Genomic DNA, 17,783 nt, shown 5'->3' with positions numbered 1-17,783 from the left:
GGCTGAAACTCCTAAGTGTCAGGCTCTAATTTGACTCTAATGAGCTGTTGCTTGCTATTGCTTTCCTTTTGCAAATGTTGGGTTTTGTTTGGTGCAGGAAAACAGCCGTCTGGAGAGTGAGCTCTTGGAAACTGGAGAAAAGCTGGCTGAGTACGAAAGCCTGGCAAGCAAACTGCAGAGGAACTTGGAAAATGTCCTAGCTGAAAAGGTAATGCCTCCTCTTGCCAGCACGTGCTCACAGTGGCCCAACTCATTTCCAGTGAAGAAAATCACAGATCCTCTATCATGGCTATAGTGCTGTTGAAATTGACAGTAGAGAGCCATATGGCAAAGCAGTCATTCCGTAGGTTTGCAGGGTGTTGTTTGATTTCAGATAGATCCAACATGCAGTTCCTTCCTAGGGCAGATCATATATGAGCTGTTTGGTGTTGCTTGGTGCCTCTGCTAAAATTTCATCTGAGAATCAAGGTGAAAAGCTGAACATGGTGGTATTCCAGTGAGAAAGTAATAAAGTGGGAAGAGGGAGCAGGCTGTGTGGGTATGTGGAGGGCTGACTGGGTGGTGCTTGTGTCGTTTCAGTTCGGGGACCTGGACCCCAGCAGTGCAGAGTTCTTCCTGCAGGAGGAGAGATTGGCCCAGATGAAGAGTGAGTACGAGCTGCAGTGCAGGGTGAGTAGAGCCCTGGGGCTGGGGACCTGGCAGGAGTGGGGTATTTCTGAGTGCTGTCTGTTTCTGGAACAGTTCTCGCTTAAGAAAATAAGACTGCATTCATTTAAAGCTTGCCTTTTCCTTCCCAAGTCTTGTGTAGCTGAATGTTCCTTTAAGGTGGGTCTGCAAGAATCTATTTCTGTATCTTTTTTCTGCGGGCTGCACTGATTATAACGTTCAGATCATCTGTTCTGCATTATCCTTGTTCATTGAAGAGCCATCTTGGCTAGGGACAGATAGCACAGCAGCTTTGTTAAGTTGGGGTTAAAAAGCAAATATTTTCTAGAAATATTTGCTGAACTGATTGATCAGAATTGGTTTGAATATGCAGCTGGCTCTCTTGAGTACTGGCAGACACTTTGGGTTCCCTTTCTGAACCCCTCAGCTCTCCAGAGTTGTGTGTTTACACATTCAGGCATTCATATTCCTCAATAAATGCTGCTCACTGAGCTGAGCACATTGCGTTTGGCACAAACACTTGAGAGGTTCTGCTGGCAAGTGGGCAGGAGTACCAGATGGGAAATGTGCTAATGAGGATATCTCTTTCCTGATTTGATCTTTTACTTCTGATTCTACTTTTCAAGTAGAATGGTATTTGAGGGGGTATTTCTCAACTATGTTTGAAAGCGTTCTGAAGGCATTGCTTACCATTGTAGGAGGAAGAAGGAATAAAAAGTGAAAGGTCCTACAGTGTGGTAGGGTTCAGAAGCATAATGCATGAGTGTATCTATTGGGAGAGGACTCTGTCTTAAATAGAAACGTATCTGCTACTTGCATGTGGGTTAGAACTTGGAAAAGCGGTATCCCCTTCAAAAGAGGACTTAGAGAATCATTCAGGTTGGAGGAGACCTCCAGGATCCCCAGCCCCACCCACCCCACTGTGCCCACTGCCCACATCCCTCAGTGCCACACCTGTGTGGCCCTGGAACACCTGCAGGGATGGTACCCCACTGCTCCCTGGGCAGCTGTGCCAGTGCAGAGCCATTCTTTTGGAGAGGAAATGTTTCCTAATATCCAACCTGACCCTCTTCTGGTACAGCTTAAGGCCATCACCCCTCATCCTGGCTGATAACTGGCAAAATTGAGTTCTTACCTACAGCAATTCTCTCCTGAATGTCTTGTCTCTGTGCTATGTGCAGCTGCTTTCACAGAAGCTTTTCTTTGTTCCTCCCCTGGCAGGAGCTGCAGGACCAGATAGATGAGCTGCACTCAGAGCTGGAGGAGTACCGCACTCAGGGCAAGGTGTTCAGGCCATCTCTGAGAAACTCACTGTCCGAAGAGTTTGACATTGATATCAAGAGCTATGGCAACAGCGGCGTTGAACCTGACCAGGGTAAATCCTGTGTGGGAGCTCCTGTGATGTAGATCTTTATAATGTCTTGGATGGGGTTATGTAAAGGTGCTCCCAAACCTGCCCAGTGAACTTCTTGGGCAGCACTCCTGTTTTAATGTATAACATTAAGTGCAGTATGGCTGCTGTGCTATATTCAAAGCTCAGATGAATGCTCTGTTGAGAACATAGCTCTCAGTGTTTCGAGGTCATGTATGTAATTATTCTCTTTAAAGGACTTGGGTCAGAAGACTGCAATCCATTAAATATGAGCATAGAGGCCGAAATGGCCATTGAGCAAATGAAGGAGCAACACCACAGAGATTTGCATCACCTCAAGCAGGAGCTGGAAGACACTGTAAGCTATTTTTGTTTAAAGCTTCTCAACTTTTGTGGCCTTTTTTTATATGAGCGTGGTCTTAGATGGTCCAGGTTTGTTCTGCAGCAGGACCAGAAGTCAGAGATCTGGTCAGGCTCCTGTTGCATTTGTTACATTGGTCTTCAGCTCCAGTTAAGAGCAGGTAATTATGCCTTGTATATATAACACTCAGTTCATATATGGCATAAGACAGGGGTAGTGAAACTGCATTCTGACAGTGGCAACTCTGTGCCCTGGTTTACAACGGGGGATGAGTAATGCATGTGGGGAAAGGGGACCAAGGCAATACTACCCTGAAATCTTTACTTTTTGTCTCATTTCTAAAACCTTTATAAAGGGAAACCCCTCACCCTCCCCTTAATCTGGGGAGGGTTTTGAAGAATGAGTCAATGAAATGCTCCCACTGTGGCTTACAAATGGCTTACAAATCTGACTTAAGACTTTGAGATGATGAGTGGGTTTTCTCTCCTGTCACAAAATACAACGGAAACATACAGGAAACATCTCTGGAGTATTCTGGAGAAGGCAAAGCAGTCTGTGTTCCTCCTGCAGGTGAGTCACTACGAAAAGCAGCTGGATGAGACCAAAACCCGCTGTGAAAAGGAGCAGGAGGATGTGAGGAAGAAGTACAGTGAGGAGATGCGTGTGATGGAGAAGCAGATTACTGGGCTCAGGAGCCAAGTTGCAGAGCTGCGAGGAGAGGCAGCAGTGCTCAGGGAGCAGCAAGAGAAGCTTGGCTGTGAACATAACGCTGAGAAAAACAAGCTGCAGATCAGCTTCAGCGAGGAGAAAGCCAATCTGCAAGAGCTCCTGAGGCAGGAGCATGAGGATGATGTTAGAGCCAGGCTGGAGCAGGCAAAGGAGAAGTTCAGTCAGGAACGGGAGGAGCTGATCCAAAACAGTGTCTGGGCAGAGGAGAAGTTGAGAGCGCTGCTGCAGACACTGCAGGAGGAGAAGGGAGAGCTGGAGCTCAGCTTCCACCAGCGACTAGAGAGGATGGCAGAAGTGCATGCCCTGGAGAAGGAGGAACTGCTGAGGAAGCACAAGCAGGATCTGGAGGAGGAGAGGTGAGTGTCCCTGTAGTTTGATGGCTTGGCATGGTGACCTCAGTGATGCTAGCACAGAGCTCACTCCTGTTGCTCATTTCAGGTGTTGTAACTGCACAGTACTTTATTCTGGGTGGTTTTGTACCCAGAGCTTTGTCTTCTGACCCTTTTCAAGCAGATATTCTTGGTTTTTAGCTCACCCATAGGCAGCAATACTACTAAAGTGTGACCAGGAGTGGTTACTTTGAACTCTGCTTGGTGTCCCTGTGCTTTATGATCATTTGTACATCTGGATTTTGGGTTGTCCTTTTCTGAAGAAGTAAACAGGTGGTTGGTAAATGCATTTAGTAGGGAGTGAGTGTCAAAAGTAATGAGACCATCCTGGACTGACAGGGAGAGCTGGGGACAGGAATATCTGCCCCCACAAACTTGATTCCAGGTACAGAAGGAGAACATACTGTATACAGAACCATTCGTTTCAAAGGGCACTTCCCATAGCAATTAGACTTCTATCTTTGGAGTTTCAATAAATGGCCTCGTGTTTAACTTTTGCTCTCAGAAGCACCCAGCAAATGATAGTGCTGCTAAAACTCAGTAGCAAAAAGTATTTGGTTTGTTTCATTGAGTAGCTTTAACAACTTCTCTTCCTGAGGTAGCCCAGGGTTTAGTAATGTGTTATGTTAACCACGTTTAGGAAAAAAATGGCAAGTGAATATAACAGAAGAGCATCTCATGCTGAAACCCAGTTCTCTGCTGACACCCAAACACTTGTGAATAAGTACGAAGAAACAATCCGAACTCTGGAGGGCCGCTACCAGCGAGAGCTGCGTGAGCTTGTGGATCAGCAGAGAGAGGAGAAGTCTCAGTGGGAATTTGAAAAGGATGAAGTTGCCCAGGAAGTTGCTGAAGCCCATGAGCGGCTGAAGGAAAGCCTGGCAAATGAGAGGGCTGCTTCTGTTGCCCTGAGCCGAGAGAAAGAGCTCCTGGAGAAGAGCTTTAAGGAGGAGGTGAACACGCTGCTGTGTGAGAAGGAGCAGCTCCAGAGAGAGCTGCAAGAGCTGAGGGATGCTGCTGAGGAGCAGGAGAAAAAGCTGAGCCGGGAGATACTACAGCTTCAAAATGACCACGAGAAAGAGCTGAAGGACAAAGAGGAGCGTATCTCTGCGGTAGAGGAAAGTGGGAAGCTGGTCAGCCAAAAGCTGGAGAGGCTCAGCAGCGAGTATAAGCGGGAGAAAGAAGAACTGAATTCCAAACTTCTTGCCTTGGAAAGTTTAAACAAGGACATCTGTGTAAAAGCAGAAGCAGAAAAGGCAGAGATGAATTTGGAAATCTCAAACCTCCAAGAAAAAGTGCAGAAGTTGCAGTGGGAGAACCTTAGTTTTTCCACACTACAGAATCATTATAAGGTCCTGGAAAATGAATACGCCAAAGCAAAGAACAAAATTGCTTCTCTCTCTGGTATGGAGCCTCCAGGAGATGATGCAGATGTTCTCATAAACCTGCAGAGAGTGCACGAGCAAGCTGTGAAGGAGAACGTCAGGATGGCTTCTGAGATAGTCAGGCTGCAGCAAAGGCTGCAAGCTGCTGGGTGTGGATCTGCAGGGCCTGCCCTCCCTTCCTGCTCCAGCCCTGCTGCCCAGGCATTGCAGCTGCTGGATGAAGTGGGTCCACTTTTCAGAGGGCTGCCCTGTGACTGTGGAGATGCAGGCAGGGGAGTGGCTCTGGATGGCTTGCAGCTTCTGGAGACTGATGCTGCAGAGCTGGAAGAAGGGACACGTTCAGATTTGGAGGAGCTGTGTGATGGAGGCAGAGCAGACAGCAGTGCTCTCAAGGTGGGGATGTGCCAGGTGCAGGGGGGTAAAATGGCACTGGAAAGTGATGGTAACCCTGATTTTGACAAAGACCAAGAGGTAGTGTCTCAGGTGTCCCTGCTGCAGGAAAAGAGAGATCTTGGGAGAATACCCATACTAAAAATACTTCAGAGTGGTATGAAACAGCAGGATGTTTGTCTGCTAAGTAACAGAAGTGCTCCCAAGAATAAAAGCTTTCATTGTGATGCTTCAAAGCTGCAGACCGAGCTCAAGCGTGTTGAAGAACTGGAATGTGCTCCTGGATTGATGTACAGTGACCTGGAAAGTGCAATACCTCAACTCTGGGAAAGATTTGAAGAGTTGCAAGAAAGATTGATGGCACAAGCCAAGCTTCTGTCACTGCAGGAAGAAATTCAGGCAGAAAATGAGGACCTGAAGTCTGAAGTGATGAAGTTAGCTGAAAAAAACAGAGTGCTGGAAGACAGCCTGTGTGAGCTGAGAAGCTTTCACTGCGAGCTAGAAGGAAATGACCTAGAAAGCATTAAGCTCTGGGAGGAAAACACACAGCTCCTCAGAACAGTTAAAGAATTGAAAGGTGGCCAAAGCCAAGGTGTTGGAGGAAAAGTAGATGTGTCCAGGGAGAAGTTAAGACTGCGATGCCAGCTTGGAAAGCCAGAAGAACGGACTGCAGTGCTGAAGGGTCTGCTAGATGAGCATCGTGACAGCACGATGAAAGAAACATCACCAGCGAAGATGGGGCTGCAGGAGCTCAGCGGGATGCTGGAGGAGGTCACCACCCTGGTTAACCCCAGTGACATGCATCTCCAGGAGGAGGAGAGGAACGTGGTGATGCATGGCTTACAGAGCACGTGCACCGACCTGCAGCAAAAAGTTGATCTTTTGAGGTAATGTACACTTACAGAGCTCTGTAAGTGGCGTGGCAGCCCCACGGCACTCCAGCTTGCTGCTTGCTCCACGTAGAAACTAACCTAGTGTGTGTCCTGCTGACCGTCCATAGCTCTACTGACCACACTGCAGCTGCCACATTAACCTCTGTAGTTTAGCCCTAGAAAGCAGTGCCTGGGACTGAGTGCTGCTAGGTGTCTGAATGTGGATAACAATGCGTCTTGCTCCTCTGAACATGGCTTAGCACAACTTGACACAAGTGACTTGCCCACGGATGTAGCTGCCTGTGCAGTGTGTAGTTTGTACAGCAGGGACCTCTTGTGTTTAGTGTCTAAAAGATTGTGGTAATTTCTTCAGAATGCTTTCAGCTTTTACTAATATCACCTCTTTGTTTTCCTTTCTTGTACTGAGTTCTACTAGAAGTGTTTTGCTTTTTTTAAATACCAGAGTCAATGCTAAAGAGTCATAGAATGGTTTGGGTTGGAAGGAACCCTTAAAGGCCACCTGGTCCCACTCCCTGCAGTGCACAGGGGCACCCACAGCTCCATCGGTGCTCAGAGCCCATCCCCTGACCTTGGGTTTCTCCAGAGATGGATCACCACCATATCTCTGGGCAACCTGTGCCAGTGCCCCACAACTGCATTATTGGTAACTAAAGATCAGAAGGTACAGTACAGTATTGAAGTGTGAAACTTCTACTTGCTACCTTAATTATTTAACTTTGTGCAGCTGTCTTATACAGATATATCCCCTTTCTCTTGATTTGGGAAGCAGTCTAAATGTGAAATCTGCACACAGCTCATATGAATTTCCCAGGTGTGGCTTTGTTGTCAAGTGTCACAAGCAGTCCAGGCTTTCGTGGCTTCTCTTCCTAGGTGATGCACAGAAGCTGTTCTCACCTGTCATGTCTCTGTGCCACAGATGTGAGGCTGAGAAGCTCAGAGAAGAAAATGCTACTCTGAGAAACAAAGTGACGCTGTTAAATGAGGAGGGCAGTGCTTCCAGCCTGAAACTGCGTGAGCTGAACGGGTCCCGGGAGGAGATGCGGTAAGGACTCGGAGGGACCACGTCTTCACCTTTGGGCTCTTGATGCAAGGTCATGTCCTTTCTCCTAGAGCTCCTGCATGCCTTAGATATTGCCCAGGCTTTGAAGCAGGCAGACTGCCTGGTGCTACCAGCAATCCTTGTGCAGCTTCCCAGCCCACTGTTTCTCCTGTCTGATCCTAGAGCTAAAGGAGGAGCTTAACCCATAGGTCTTCTAGGAAACAAATGCATGGGAATGTCAAGGAAGTACTCACCAAGCCTGTGCGAAGCAGTGATGCCACATGTAAAATAAAAGTCCAGAATGACCAATTCTTGTTGTCAACCAGCTTGTTCTTGCAGGCACATATATTAACAAGTGACCCTTATGCTGATGAGCTTTCCTTTTTCTTAGGCAAAAGATAGAGGCAGTAAGGAAGGAGAAAGTGGCTGTGCAGAAGATGGTTGACAATCTGAAAAAGCAGGTATGCGGAGTCCATCAGCTTCTCTGGAGCATCATCACTGTATAACCATCATTCCTTCTTTAGACGGTGATAGCTAAGACTGTAGTTCTGCATGTAGCATGCCAGCAGCAGCAGTCCTGCTCTTGAAAACAATTCTACTTGATTTGGCCCCAGAAGAGGGCATGGAGCAGGTACAATAGGCTCTGGGGTCATGACTGGTCCACAGTTAACTGTCTGCTATGTCTCACCACTCAGTCACCGTTCTGTGATTGTTTCCATGGCAGGGCTGGTGAATTAGAGTGACACTTGTCAGTTCTCCTTAATCACCTTAATAAAAAAGGAATGTAGGTGTTTTTTGTTTGGTTGGTTTATTAAAAAGAAAACCATTCAGTGCAGGATTTGTCACTACTGAAACTGCTCTCCCAATTCAGGTAACAGATCTGAAGGCCAGGAACCAGCAGCTGGACTCTGAAAACATAGAACTGAGCCAGAGAAACTCAAAAAATCAAGCAGATGTGCAGGATCTCAACCAACAGCTGGCAAGAGTGCTCAAGCAAAAGGAAAGGGAAGCAGGAAAATGTACCCTGGAAGAGTGGGAAAAGGAGAGATTGGCACTGAAAGAGGAACTAGAAAACAACAAAGTTAAGGTATGGGACTGGAATGGAGCAACGTAACCTTTAGGAATTAGCATCCATTTCTCTAACCCATATCACTGGTCTCAGCATCCTCTGCTTAACCTTGGTTACTGCCTCTCAAACTGAAATCTGAGCCTTTTACTTTTTGCAGTCATCAAATGTGGTGTCCTCCTTGGAGATGGAGCTGTCGAAATTGAAAGTTCAAGCTCATATACTGGAGCAGGAAAACTGCCTTCTCAAGGAGGAACTGGAGAAGACAAAACAGGTATGGCACCCTGTCCAGGTACCAGGTGGCTGAGAGCTCTTGATTGAGTTGGAATGACCAAATTCAGTGACATATAAGGCTTTTCTAGCTTGCATGGGTAGAGTGGACAGGAGAATGCCTCAGTGAATAGTTGGTAACATCCATCCAGCTCTTCTGAAGGAGTGGTCACTTCCAGCATGTCCCCTAGCAAAGCCAAAGCATTAAGAGTGCCACTTGGAGAATTTGGCAGCTTAGAGCTTAAAAAGATAATTTCTTGGAGGGCTTGGCTGTTGCCCACATGAACATGGTTGATTTGGCAGTAAGTATATAATAATAGTTGTAGATAATGAAGGCTATGAATGAATTAGCCTTCCTGATTAGGGTGCCACAAAGTCATTTTCTTTAGAGCAGAGCACTCATTTGATGTTCCCAATGCTTGGGATTTATAATGGTCTTAAAAAGCAAAAGCAGAAAAGGTCTATTTAGTCAAGAGTGGATTGTGGCTTTAGTGTAATTGAAGGCAGAAGATTGAGTGGCATAGCCCAGAGTGCACAGGAGCAGACAGACGAAGCTGAAGCACTGTACCAAATGAAAAAAGGATCAGAAGTCAGCTGTATGGCTTTTCTTTCTCCCTTCTCTGGGAAGGAGTTATCCAAAGCCTTATCTGCCTCGTTGATGTTAGAGGTCAAATGGTGACATGTAGATGTGGGAAGGAGAATTCTCACTCTGTTATGATTATTCATGAAAATAAAATGAAGTAATAATCACCATAAATAACACAAAATGAAGATTCCAAGATTTGGGGTCTGCTATGTTCACTGTCCAGTGTAAATGGTGATACCATCCATTTGGATGGGCTTTAACACACCAATACAGGCCATGCAGGAAGTGTAGCAGCTGTCTGTGGGTGCGTGGTTTGCAGGAGCCCTAACACAGGCTGTCCTGGGTTGTGAGTGTTATTCTGCTCCTGTCTTTTCCCCTCTATCCAGTACATGATGCTTGGTCCTAAGGTGAGGAGAAGGCTTTGTTTAGTGCTTGCATGCGAGGCTCTGAAATGAGAGGGGGTTGTTTCCCACAGCTGCCCAGATGCCCTGACTTCTCTGACCTTCAGAATGAAGTCTCTAGCTTGATGACTAAGAATGAAAAGCTGCTGAAAGAAAAGGAAGCCCTGAGTGAGGAATTAAGCAGGTGTATCGATAAGGTAAGGCAGGACTGCACACTCGTGTTCCTACCCTTGTGCTGTAACAAGGTGGTGAAGTTCTTATATCACAATCTGCATCCCTCTAAGCTGTAAAATCACTTTGAATTTCCTTTTTACCTCCAGGCTGGATCAAGGCTTCCATGCCATTGCATTTTTTTCCCTCTGCTCTTAAAGAGAGCTTTTGGAAGATAGCTTGAGGGCAGTTTGATTATGTAGCAGATTCCATGCATTGTGAGAACAGAAGCATGGATAGAAATGTTGCAGCAGGACAAGGAGGACAGTGTTCTTGCACTCTGTATTCCAGCTCCAGGCTGGAGCAGCACCATAAATAACAGTTCTGTTATGTGGAGATTTGAGCTGAGTTGGTGGTTTGGTTGTGTTTTTTGCTCTCCTCCAATTTCCTTGCGTAGCTGTAACTCCATCTATCTGAACTCCCAAAGTCAAACCGAGTTAAGGAAAATCCTGAATGATTCAGGCTTAGTGATGTAATCTTATTCCAGGTGGCCAAAGTAAGCTGCTTGGAGAGCATGGTTGGCAGCTTGAAGCAGGAGCAGAAGTCCTGGGAACAACAGAGTCAGACCCTGAAAACACAGCTCTCAGCTTCACAGGAGAAGGTACAACAGTGGGTTCTGTTATGGTGTTTCAGAATCTCACGTACAGCTTTTCTCTTAGAAAACAGCCTTCTTCTAACATGTATGAAGACTTCATGTGGCTGAGAATGGGTGCTTTGATGGGCTTTCAAAGTGCTGTCCTTAAAGGACAAGAGAGAACTTGTTAAAGATGACCTTTTCTTTTTCCCCAAGAATAAGCTCTGTTTTATGTCTGTAGCCAAGTTCCTCTTGCTATTTCATTCTGCCCAGCTGTCCCTCAGACACTGCAGAGATGTTGCTTCTGCTCCCTGCTTTTTGGTGGTAGTTTGTCTCCTAGCAGCCGAGGGAGGGAACAAATGACCATTTGCTTGGCTGGTGGCACTGCTCTTGTTTCTTGTTGGCCAAGAAAGAAGAAATAATTGGAAAGGAGTCTCCTTTTCCCAGCCTATCACTGTAAATATTCTGGAATGTTAAGATGTCTGAGTGCAATATTTTGGCTGTATTTAAGAATGTATGGCAGCTAATTTGAAGCAGAAATTCAGAGAAGTAAAAAAAAGTTTTAGGAGGTGGGCTGCCAGCGTTATCTCTGCACTCCTACCAGGTAGACAGCAGTCAAATAGCAGAGACTTGGGATGTGTACATCTCAGCAGACAAAAGCTTGATGCAGAGCTGTGTTTCTGCACATTCCAGGTTCAGAGCCTGGATGAAGTGCTGCAGACCACCACCCTCCAATTGTCCCGCCTGAAGTCAGACCTGTGGGTGGCACAGCAGGAGAAGGAAACCCTTGAACAAGAGGTGATGTCTTTACACAAGCAGCTGCAGAACGCAAATGAGAAGGTAACTGACCTCAGTCAGCTCCGTGTGGGTGACTCCAGATGGGTATCCTGCAGCCTGCTGCTGGAGCTAGTCTAGTTTTCAGGTTGGCTCATTAATGAGTAAGGCAAAAACAGTGCTGCGGGCCTGAGCAAGCAGATTCTGAATGACATTGGTTTTGACTCTTGCAGACACAAATGATAGAAGGCTAGCTGTCAAACTGGCTAGAGGGAGGAAGGTATAAAAAGAACTTGTATTTCTATGATGTTTTCTGGTTTTAATTGTTTTCAGTTTTAAGAGTTAACTATCATTAGTCTTGTAAGGTTGTTTGCAGCACCAATTTAATTTTAAAATTCCTCTATATATGAGGACAGACCATGAGCAGTCCATTTCCAAAGAGTACTTTTCCCCCAGAACAAATCTTTTTCCAATAAAAACATAGGAAGCAGTGGGCAATGTGTGAGTTTACACATAACATGCCATTAACAATCGAACTAATTGACAGCAATCTAATTTCCCAACTTGTTTTGGCAAGACACAGCATTCCAGCAGCCCTGCTCAGCTGATGAGGAGCTGGGTCTGAAGGAGGTGGCAGGCAGCAGTCCTGTGTTGGCATCATGAATGTAGTCCCTGATTTGGCTCTTTTGCTGTATAATTAAAGGAATATTTAATGTCCACACAGAAAGGAGAATGCTTCAGGAGTGTGCAGCGGGAACTGAATCACAGCTATTACAGAATAATACATAATGAGGTTCCATTATTTGCTCAATGAGGGTGCAAAATAGAGCCCAAATTGCCTTTTTGTGCTGTGTGTGCTTGCAGTAACCACTCCAGCTGTGGTTTTGGTGAAGTGCTTGGCTGCACACTGGGATGACCATGCTGGATTTGATTGGAAAATGGCATGTAGGCTGGGAGGGAGATGGAACCCTGTGGAACCCAAAGCCTCCTTAACCCCCACCTGAAAGGAGAAAGCATCTACATCTCTGCTGAAGGCCTAACCCTGCAACTTTGTCTGTCTTAAGAACCGGGTCCTAGCACGGGCTGTGCCTTCCCCAGGGTGCTCACAGCAGGAAGAGCTGGAGCAGCTGATGGCCCAGGAGCAGCAGCTGTTGCGGCAGGAGAAGGAGCGGCTGCAGAGGGAGGCCCGCAGCTCTGCCGCAGAGCTGGTGCACGCCAGGGAGAAGGTAGGTGATGTTTCAGACAGTCTCTTGCCTAAGATTTTGGTCTGCTTCCTCTGCTCTGCCCTGAGGAGGCCACATCTGGAGCACTGGATCCCCTTCTGGGTTCCTCAGTGCCAAGCAGACATGCAGCAGCTGGGGAGAACCCAGCAGAGGGTTGCAGGGATTGTGAGGGCCATCATCTGTGACAGAGCCCTGGCACAGGATGCCCAGAGAGGTGGTGGGGTCTCCTTCTCTGGGGATACTCAAAACCCACCTGGATGCTTTCCTGTGCAACATGTTTGAGCAGGGGGTCGAGCTGGGGAAGCTCTAGAGAGCCCTTCCAACCCCTGCAATTCTGGGATTTATTTATTAAACCTTTGAGCATTCTCCATGTTTAATTTCTCAGTACGCAATGTTAGGCACGTTGTAGGGAGGGAGAAGGGATGCTCAAAGCTTAAATATCAGAAGTACCACAATCTAAGAGTCTGAAATCAATTGGTGTGAGATACTGCAAATGCAATTGATTTGCAGTGGGTGGTTAGTTTTGGCCTACTGGAATGTGCTGCAAAGCAGATGGAATGGTTTGAAATGTCTCCTCACATTGGTTCATCTCTGGTATCTTTAGATCCGACAGCTGGAATCTACTGTCCTTTCCCTAAAGCACCAAAAACATCAAAGCCAGTCAGGTATTGTCAAAGCCATAGAACAAGAGAAATTAAGCTTGAAGAGAGAGTGTGAACAGCTACAGAAAGAGCTGTCGTCTGCCAATAGGAAGGTTAGTCTCTGGTGGTGAATCTGTGGGGTCAGCGCTGCACTAAACAGCTCACAGAGATGAATTCTGTGAATTCTGAATCACTGATTTATTTCTTTTACTCTGAGCTTTGTGCTCTGTCTTTTACACATCCCTGTCCCAAGGTGCCCACTGTCTCCTGCTCTGTGCTTCAGCTGATTGCACTGCAGCGGAGCAACGCTCTGTGCTGTAGGAGCTGTTGGTACAAACTGTTCACTGGTGGAACGTGGGAGCCACAAACAAAACGTAGCCTCTAAGTGATCTGCATTGCTAGATCTACCACATTTCAACTGAAAAACACTACCCTGCCTTTTATTTGATGCTTCTGTCTGGCGTGCTGTATAACTTTTAGATATAGCTTCTAACAAAGCATTACACTTGTCCAAATACTTAATCTGGAGTTGTGATGTGCAGCAACTTGTGACTTGCATGTTGAATACAGCAGATAAAACAAAGCTACTGCCATTCTAAGGAAACCTCTTGTCTTCCATAGATCAGTCAGATGAATTCTCTTGGCCATGAATTGGAAACGAGCTCGGAAAATGAAGGGCTAAGGAAGAAGCAAGTCAAGCTGGATGATCAGTTAATGGAGGTACTTCTCAATAGGTGTTGACTGTATTGACTGTAGTGTGGAGGTTTATCAGTATGTCACTGAATTTATGACTTGATTTATAAAATGGAAAAAAATCAACAGCCTCTCATCTCCAGGGGTCGATGATCACAACTAGAAGAATTAATGTCCTCTCATGTTGTTGTCATGTTTCATGATCAGGGTTAGTGTGACCAATGTGCTTCTGTGAAGCACAGTGTGGTTCATGGTAGTTCATGTAATGTTCCAGATACAAAGTCAAACAGCAAAGATTTTTGTTTCTGTGCTTGAGGCAAGGCTAACACTTCGCTCTTCCTTCATAAAACATGTAACCTTGAGTTTCCTGACTAATATTTTCCTAATGCTGCTCTTAATGTAGAAGCCTGTTCTTATTTACCACGAGAATAGTTGGCCAAATGGAAGCCTTGCTCTCTTATCTAGAGCATAACTGAATGGGAGCATATGCAACTTGATGTTAAAGACAAGAGAGAACTTCAGCAGAGTCTCTTTAAAGGCCTGCTGTAAGTGCAGAGGCTTGTTTGGTGTTGCTGGATGTTACAGAAACTGCATCTTAAATGACAGTGGTGATGGGGACAGAAGGGCTTAACTGAACCTCTAAATTGTCTCTGCAAAGATCTTGATGGTTTGAATTTGAGTTTAAAGCATATTTTGCACTTGTTCCATAAATCAGGATGTCTTACAGATGAGACTTTTACAGCATCGTTTGTTAAAACGCCTCATGGTTCCCATCAAGTAAGCAAATGGGAGATATGTTATGCTGAATAGACTGTGTAATTAGCTGTAAAATTATTAAAGATTCGATTAGAAAAGATGAATTTTTGGCAAGTCATTGAAAACAGTTTTATTTCCTGTGCCTTTGCCTCATGTATTCTTAATTCTGCTTTGGGAAAAATCCCAACTTTGTTAGACTCTTCAGTCTGAACATCAAGTGTGGAATTGTTTCCTCCCAAAACTTGTAGTTCAAACGTGCAGGACTTGTTATTTCTGATATCGTTTTCCCAACAGGAGTGTATAACATTCACTCAGCACTTTGTGACCTCTAACTTTCTCTTTTGTGCCTGTTCTCCTTTTGTTCATGGCTAACCTGTCTAGAGCTCAGTGGTTGGAACTAGCAGAGAAGGGTGCAGTTCTCTTTCTGAAATAGTGTGCGAAGGTAGAGCAACAATTTTCAATGTACTACCATAGCATGAAGAAAACACTTTGAATGGATTTTCTTTTTTATGCCATGCATCTCTGAAGTAAAGGAGCCACTATTCATTTTAATGTAGCATCCTCGCTTTGGCAGCTGCACTAACCTGTTTTGTGCAGGTCGTGCTTTCTGCAGTTTGATTCGGTAGGAGCACTGCATATTCCAGAGGTGTTGCTTTGAGAATGGAGAGATGACCAATTGCATTTAAAAGGATTAAACTGATTGTGAGAAAATGAAAAGTGGCTCAGTTCCTTCCTTCTCACCCAGTGACTGTGAGGCTTGAAGGCGTCCTCATGTTTGCCCCTGGCCTCTTGCATGTGTTTTCACCAGTCTGTCAAGTGCTTCCCTAACACTACTATGTGGTCACACCGTGTCATCCCCAATAGTTTAGTGAGCTCCTTACTGTTCCACTTCCTTTCACAGATGACTATGGAAAGACTATGTTGTTTTCATTAGCCATGCAACTGGATTTTGAGATGCTAGCATTTGTTATTGATGGGTTTCCTCAGCTCATGTGCGTTACAACGTCACACATCACGTGAAAGTCTGAACAAATCCCATTTAAATATTTCATTATTTCTACTGCTGATGCTGGTGGTAAAAGAATAGCTCCAATCCAGATGAGTTGATTCAAGAGAAACCTTCTGATATATATATATATAAAAAAATACTACACTATTTTAGAACACCTTATTAGCCAATATTCTATTCATTTGGGCCAGCAGAGGTGAACAGACACTATCACAGCCACAGCACCAATGTTCTCATCCCATTTCAAGCCCCTCTCTGTCTGTGTTAAAGCTCCACCATTGGATACACCATTAGAGCAGTACCCTTGATAGAATTACACCATTATGTAAAATGCTTATAGTCGATTCCATTATAGATGAGCTCAGTAATGGAACTGTGACTGCTAATTGAGGCCTTAATTACAGCATTTGTGAAAGGAAAAGTAATACCACTAACATAATCTCACGTACCTTTTCCTAAGGGACTGCAGTAATGGTTATGAGATAACCACATCATAAAATCCTCTTGTTAGCTGGCTCTTACAGGAAGAATCATTTTTACACGAAGAAAGCATTAATCTTATGCAAATTCAAGCTGCAAATTGGCTTGTCTGAAACTTTAAGTCTCAAGAAATTTTATCAAGCTCTGCTTGACTCTAAATGGAGAACATTAAATGTGTTGAGAGGTCTTTTGTTCAGTAGATATATGGGCTCCTAAATAGTGAATTCTGAGGACAACGTTGCAGAGAGCATGAAAATCCTTAAATCACCCCAGACTGTATAGAAAATTTATTTTGCTTTTGGGATTTGGTTTTACTTTTTGCCTAGATTGAAGACTAGAAACAATAAGCTCTGGGGGATGGCACCTTTGGCCTGCCTCATGCTAAGCTGAATATGGGGAAGAATCCCTTCTCTGAAGGGGTGGTTGGGTTGGCACAGGCTGCCCAGGGAGGTGGTGCAGTCGCTGTCTCTGGTGTTAGGGATTGGTGTACCTTTTCCTCTGGAGGAAAGTGTAAATGTAGGCTTAGGTACATGGTTAGTGGGCAGTATTGGTTGTAGGTGGATGATTGGTCTTGGGGGATCTTAGAGGTCTTCTCCAGCCTTAAGTCTAAGATAATTCTATACTAGTGCATTTATTTGTACCAAGATGCTCTTATTAGAAGGGCAGCAAAGACTAAGGTTACAATGAAAAATAAATGCTATAGCTCACCACACACCTGCTTAGGATTTCACCAGAAATTCAACAAGTCGTAAATCAGGGCTGAAGTTATGAATCAAAGACTTTGCAGAGCTGCACATAGATGCATCCTTTTCATTGGGAAAAGTTTGTCTTAGCACCTGCTACTGGCTTGACTCGATTCTCTTGTGTGCAAGGAACGCTTTAAGCTGAGCTCTAGCACATCATGCATCACAAACAACTCCAGAAACACACCTTGTGCAACCCGTGGTGCTGCTGTCCCCTGACAGCCTGTCTGTGTTGCTCTGCAGATGCGACACTCGAGCGGCAGCGGGATGCTTAGCCAGCCCCTGCACCTCCGGGAGCTCCCACAGCAGGGCTGCACCGTGGTGCCCAGGGAGCAGCTCCTGCAGCTCCAGCACCAGCTGCTGCAGGCAGAGCAGCGGAGCCAGCGGCTGCAGGAGGAGCTTGAAAGCAGAGCTTCTGAGACGAACGTGCAACAGGTAAAGCTCTCGTTTCAAGGTGGGCTGCTGCGTCCGTGGGGTGTTGGGTTTGTTTGGTGTTTTGATTTGTTTTGTTTTTTTGAGATCCGTTCTCTGTTTATGCCAGTTCAAAAATTAAAAGTAGTTCCATTGAAGCTCTACACAAAACAAACCTTGATTTGGTATATATAGCTCGAGCCATGGCTCAGTTCTGGAGTCCCCTTCATCTTCTTGGCTTGCTCCATCCATGTTCAACTGTGGCTTTTCTCCTTCTGATCAATGTGTATAAGTGTTTGTAGTTGGCTTTTTATTTTCCCTACCATCTGTCTGGAGCCTTTGCTTCAAAAAATGCACATTGCACAGACACACTGGCATCAGACATCAAGTACGAGTTCAGGCTGGTGCTGCCACATGAAACATTGCAGAGCATAATACAGACAAGTAACTCTTTTTCTGAAGTCTCCCCATTTTCATTATGTGGTCACGAGAGGACGTTGTTTGAAGGGCACCATTGCTGTTATCCTGAAACAGCATCCTCAGTGTTTCTGAGGGAAAACAGTCAAATTCCAGCAAAGATACAGCCACTGCACTCATTGAGCTGAGTCACTCCTCATATTTCAACATGCAAGACTGAATGATGCAACAATCAGATCTACTAGCAAATGTTCCATCTCCCATATAAAATTAACCTTAAAATCAGGCTGTCCACTGACCTCTGC

At 45.4% G+C, this 17,783-nt stretch overlaps 1 protein-coding gene across 1 annotated transcript in view; it reads left to right on the top strand.

Moving 5' to 3' along the window:
- Positions 1-17,783, top strand: part of NIN (ninein) — a 45,514-nt gene that overhangs the window by 21,856 nt on the left and 5,875 nt on the right. Inside the window, exons 12-28 of the mRNA XM_065748459.1 lie at positions 98-208; positions 580-669; positions 1,888-2,041; positions 2,275-2,396; positions 2,970-3,484; positions 4,158-6,179; positions 7,102-7,227; positions 7,616-7,685; positions 8,096-8,311; positions 8,451-8,564; positions 9,622-9,744; positions 10,245-10,358; positions 11,025-11,171; positions 12,170-12,331; positions 12,933-13,082; positions 13,591-13,689; positions 16,894-17,085. Coding sequence (XP_065604531.1) covers positions 98-208; positions 580-669; positions 1,888-2,041; positions 2,275-2,396; positions 2,970-3,484; positions 4,158-6,179; positions 7,102-7,227; positions 7,616-7,685; positions 8,096-8,311; positions 8,451-8,564; positions 9,622-9,744; positions 10,245-10,358; positions 11,025-11,171; positions 12,170-12,331; positions 12,933-13,082; positions 13,591-13,689; positions 16,894-17,085 — 4,527 coding nt within the window. The remainder of the gene's footprint in view (positions 1-97; positions 209-579; positions 670-1,887; positions 2,042-2,274; positions 2,397-2,969; positions 3,485-4,157; positions 6,180-7,101; positions 7,228-7,615; positions 7,686-8,095; positions 8,312-8,450; positions 8,565-9,621; positions 9,745-10,244; positions 10,359-11,024; positions 11,172-12,169; positions 12,332-12,932; positions 13,083-13,590; positions 13,690-16,893; positions 17,086-17,783) is intronic.

This window comes from Cyrtonyx montezumae, unplaced genomic scaffold (assembly GCF_038088225.1).
Source record: "Cyrtonyx montezumae isolate F1298 unplaced genomic scaffold, pur_monq_1.0 scaffold_10, whole genome shotgun sequence".
NCBI classification, from domain to species: domain Eukaryota; kingdom Metazoa; phylum Chordata; class Aves; order Galliformes; family Odontophoridae; genus Cyrtonyx; species Cyrtonyx montezumae.
This window is presented reverse-complemented; position numbering and strand designations above follow the sequence as displayed.